Below are 5,209 nucleotides of genomic sequence, written 5' to 3'. Positions count from 1 at the left end.
CAAGCTATGGTATATAGCAGTGGGGAAACCGCGAAGAACTAGAAGGAGCGGGAGGCGGAACCTAGAGTGAGAGGAAAGCAGGAAATGAAGAAGCGGAGGAGGGATTTCGAAAGTGGACGTCAGTCGGTTGGGTTTTCAGGGCGGACCGGAAAGAGTCTAGAGAAGTCTCAGCACCATGGCGGGTCCTGTCAGTTTACGAGAGCTTCTAATGGGTGCTTCATCCTGGACCGGCTCTGAAAGTCCGGAGGGATCCCCTACAGAGGGCGGAGGGAGCGTGGCTGGTGGACCGGAGCCTCCTTGGCGAGAGGATGAGATCTGCGTGGTGGGAATCTTCGGCAAGACGGCTCTGCGACTGAATTCCGAGAAGTTCTCACTTGTGAATACGGTTTGCGACCGACAGGTCTTTCCCCTCTTTCGTCACCAAGATCCTGGGGACACGGGGCCTGGAATCAGGACCGAGGCTGGAGCCGTCGGGGAGGCTGGTGGAGCCGGAGACGCTGGGGCTGGGACGGGAGATTCGGTTCGGGGAGGAGTAGCTGCCGCTGAAGGTAACCGAACTGAGCCAGGTTCCCAGGACTACAGCCTTCTGCAGGCCTATTACAATCAGGAAAGCAAAGTTCTTTATCTTCTTCTCACTTCCATCTGTGACAATTCGCAGCTTCTGCGGGCTTGTCGTGCCCTTCAGAGCGGGGAAGCTGGAGGTGGCCTCTCTTTACCTCATGCAGAAGCGCACGAGTTCTGGAAGCATCAAGAGAAGCTGCAGTGTCTCAGTCTCCTTTACCTTTTCTCCGTCTGTCACATCCTGCTTCTGGTCCATCCTACTTGTTCCTTTGACATCACTTACGATCGAGTATTCAGAGCCCTGGATGGACTGAGACAGAAAGTACTGCCCCTTCTCAAAACAGCCATTAAGGATTGTCCAGTTGGCAAAGACTGGAAGCTAAACTGCCGACCTTGCCCACCTAGACTCCTTTTCCTCTTTCAACTCAATGGAGCCCTCAAGGTGGAACCCCCTCGGAGCCAAGACCCAGCTCATCCAGACAAACCCAAGAAGCATTCTCCCAAAAGGAGACTGCAACATGCCCTGGAGGACCAGATCTATAGAATCTTTAGGAAGAGTCGTGTCTTGACTAATCAGAGTATCAATTGCCTCTTTACAGTGCCTGCCAACCAAGCTTTTGTGTACATAGTTCCAGGTAGCCAAGAGGAGGACCCAGTAGGCATGTTGCTGGACCAACTCAGGAGTCATTGTACTGTGAAGGACCCAGAATCTTTGCTGGTGCCTGCACCCCTTTCTGGGCCCAGGCGATACCAGGTGATGAGGCAGCATAGCCGACAGCAGCTGTCTTTCCACATTGACAGCAGCAGTTCCAGTTCTTCTGGGCAGTTAGTGGATTTTACCCTTCGGGAATTTCTGTGGCAGCATGTGGAGCTAGTCCTAAGCAAGAAAGGTTTTGATGACAGTGTGGGCAGGAACCCACAGCCTTCCCATTTTGAACTTCCCACTTACCAGAAGTGGATCTCAGCAGCTTCAAAACTGTATGAAGTAGCTATTGATGGGAAAGAGGAGGACCTGGGGTCTCCCACTGGGGAGCTAACATCTAAGATTTTAAGCAGTATTAAAGTCTTGGAAGGGTTTTTGGATATTGACACCAAATTCTCAGAAAACCGGTGCCAAAAAGCTTTACCCATGGCCCATAGTGCTTATCAGTCAAATTTGCCTCATAATTACACAATGACTGTCCATAAAAACCAGCTTGCTCAGGCTCTTCGAGTGTATAGTCAACATGCTAGGGGTCCTGCCTTTCACAAATATGCCATGCAGTTACACGAAGACTGCTACAAGTTTTGGAGCAATGGCCATCAGCTCTGTGAGGAGAGGAGTTTAACTGATCAACACTGTGTACACAAATTTCACTCATTACCTAAATCAGGTAGCTAAAATTCTCTCAGCATTTTGAAGTCAGAACTGAGCTGTGTTTTTATTCTTGGGGTTTTTTAAAATTACTATTTTTAAGTAATCTCTTTGCCCATTGTGGGGCTCAAACTCATGACCCTGAAATCAAGAGAGAGTTGCATACTTTATTGGCTGAGCCAGCCAGTCACCCCTATATTTGTGTTTTAAGAGAGGCTATTCACTAGGTATTGATATTTTTTAAAAAGGCCCTATAGAAATTCAGTTGCCTCAAATTTAAGTTTTCTCTCCTGCTGTAAAAAGAAAATAACATCTATGGCTACTAATTACTTTCCTCTATCTAAAGGATGAACCGTAGGGAATTAGTAAATGAGAACTATTAATACAAATTTTCAAAAATTTCGTATTAACATTTTTATCTTGGAGTTTTCGTTGAACTAAAAGGAATACAATGAAATGTATTCTCACCATAATGATGATAAAATTGTCTTAGAAAACCTAAGACTTCAGATTGAAAATATATATCCTTGTATCTTCATTTGCTTTTTCTGCTGTGTATATTTAGTCAAGATTTTGTGTTTTTACTGGGTGTTTTTTATTTTTCCTTCTCATTTCCAAAGTACTGTTTGGAGAAATTTTGAAGTTAAATGCTATAGAATATAAAATAAATTTGACTCTGCATTGTATGTGTGAAGTTAATAGTGAGTGTTATGTTTTCCAGGAGAAAAACCAGAAGCCGATAGGAATCCTCCCGTGCTGTATCACAATAGCCGAGCTCGATCTACTGGTGCCTGTAATTGTGGAAGGAAACAGGCACCTCGAGATGATCCCTTTGATATCAAGGCAGCTAACTATGACTTTTATCAGGTAGACTCTAAATTTTTTCTTCCTCTTTTTCCTCCCTTTGGTGTGTGTGTTAACTACCATTTAAGTAAAAGTACATATTTTCAGAAGCAAAGTATGTAGAAAAGTAAATGTGACTGGAGTATGCTCTATAGACAAGGAAAAGTTCTTTTTATTACTTACTTACTTACCCATTAATTGCTAATCTTGTTTTTTAGAGTGAAGAATGTGTTATTTATTTTTTAAAAGATTTTATTTATTTATTTGAGAGAGAGACAGTGAGAGAGCACGAGCAAGGGGTGAGAAGAGGGAGAAGCAAGCTCCCCACTGGGCAGGGAGCCTGAAGTAGGGCTTGATCCCAGGACCCCCGGATCCTGATCTGAGCTAAAGGCAACCGCTTAACCCACTGAGCCACCCAGGTGCCCAGAGTGTGTTATTTTAAATGAAGAGTTCACAAGGTTGTTTATTTTATTTTGTTTCTTCCTCTATAGCTTCTGGAAGAAAAATGTTGTGGAAAATTGGATCATATCAATTTCCCAGTATTTGAACCAAGTACACCAGATCCTGCTCCTGCCAAAAATGAATCTTCTCCTGCCCCTCCAGATGCAGATGCTGATAAACTTAAAGAAAAAGAACCTCAAACCCAAGGAGAGAGCACAAGCCTGAGTTTAGCTTTGAGTTTAGGCCAGTCCACAGATAGTTTAGGTACCTATCCAGCTGATCCACAAGCAGGAGGAGATAATCCAGAAGTTCATGGTCAAGGAGAGGTAAAAACTGAGAAGAGACCAAATTTAGTTGATAGACAGGCATCCACAGTTGAGTATCTCCCAGGCATGCTACATTCAAATTGTCCTAAAGGTCTCCTACCCAAATTCTCCAGTTGGTCATTGGTTAAATTAGGCCCTGCTAAGTCTTATAACTTTCATACAGGTTTAGACCAACAGGGCTTTATTCCAGGAACAAATTATCTTATGCCTTGGGACATTGTCATCAGGACTAGAGCCGAGGATGAAGGAGACTTAGACACAAATTCTTGGCCTGCTCCAAATAAAGCTATTCCTGGAAAGAGAAGTGCAGTTGTAATGGGAAGAGGAAGACGGAGAGATGACATAGCTCGAGCATTTGTGGGCTTTGAGTATGAAGACTCTAGAGGTCGGAGGTTTATGTGCTCAGGACCTGACAAAGTAATGAAAGTAATGGGAAGTGGGCCAAAGGAGTCCGCTTTAAAAGCCTTGAATAGTGATATGCCCTTATATATTCTGTCATCATCTCAGGGTAGAGGACTAAAACCACATTATGCTCAACTTATGAGGCTTTTTGTTGTAGTTCCCGATGCTCCTTTGCAGATAATACTAATGCCCCAGGTAAGAAATATGACCTTTTCCATCCTCAAATAAAAAATGCTGATGCTTGTTTTGTCTTTTAAAAGTGCAGGATAATATCAAAGTAATTATTTCATTAAACAGTTTTAAATTTTAAATACCTTTTAGACCTAATATTCTAGTTCTTGAAAAGAAAAAAAATCATGTGTTAATCAGTTCACACTATCAACTCACATTGTATAGTTCAAAGGCAGAACTTGAAGTTAAAAATCTGTAGAAAAGTAGGATAATACTTGAGACCAGTAATGTAATATTGAATATGATTAGAGTTAGGAGCATACCCATTATCTCCTTAATCTTATATGGTTTTTGAACCTGTTGTTTGTTTAGGCATTTACCTTTCAAGTGTTTCTTATTGAAAAATGTAAAAATAAGTGCATTACCTTTATTTTTCAGGTTCAGCCAGGCCCACCACCGTGTCCAGTGTTCTACCCAGAGAAACAAGAAATCACTCTCCCACCAGATGGCCTCTGGGTTTTGAGATTTCCTTATGCATATGTGACTGAGAGAGGACCTTGTTTCCCTCCTAAGGAAAACGTGCAGTTAATGAGTTACAAGGTGCTCCGTGGAGTTCTTAAAGCAGTAACACAATGAGCGTTTTACAGCCAGTTCAATCTTAAAGCTGGTGTTTGGTTTTGGTATGTGCTGGGGGGGAGGGAGGTTGTTTCTGATACATGTATGCTGTATTTTCTTGAATCCAAAATGTGCTTTGGTTACAGGTGTTCAGTATTGGGACAGTAGTTGTTCCACTCTTTCATAAATTGATATTTATTGTAAGTGGACCTACAGCTTGCTAATAAACATTGGTTCTTCTAGAAAAGGACATAAAATACCTGGTTGGTATCTCTGTTTTCTTTTGTTTCTGTTTCACTGTCCATAATAAAACATGTTTCTATCATAACAATGTTACATAATCATGTTGATCCAAAACTTTGCTTTGGTTAAAACGATGTTTAAGATGGGATTTTCCTTAAGATGCCACTTCTGAAATTACCTTCAAAAAGAAGATGACCCAGTAGGTTATCTGGCAATGGTATGGACGACTTACTTGCAAAAAAAAAGCCCTATT

The 5,209-nt window shown here is 42.3% G+C and overlaps 1 protein-coding gene across 1 annotated transcript; it reads left to right on the top strand.

Annotated features, from left to right (window-relative positions):
• Positions 1-140: 140 nt before the first annotated feature.
• SMG8 (SMG8 nonsense mediated mRNA decay factor) lies at positions 141-4,970 on the top strand. Its single transcript, XM_032871916.1, has 4 exons — positions 141-1,934; positions 2,637-2,782; positions 3,250-4,122; positions 4,537-4,970. The coding sequence occupies exons 1-4, from the start codon at positions 176-178 to the stop codon at positions 4,732-4,734; spliced, it is 2,976 nt and encodes a 991-aa protein (XP_032727807.1). The 5' UTR covers positions 141-175; the 3' UTR covers positions 4,735-4,970.
• The last annotated feature ends 239 nt before the right edge of the window (positions 4,971-5,209 follow it).

This window comes from Lontra canadensis, unplaced genomic scaffold (genome assembly GCF_010015895.1).
Source record: "Lontra canadensis isolate GAN:19392208 unplaced genomic scaffold, GSC_riverotter_1.0 scaffold43, whole genome shotgun sequence".
In the NCBI taxonomy this organism is placed as follows: Eukaryota; Metazoa; Chordata; class Mammalia; order Carnivora; family Mustelidae; genus Lontra; species Lontra canadensis.
This window is presented reverse-complemented; position numbering and strand designations above follow the sequence as displayed.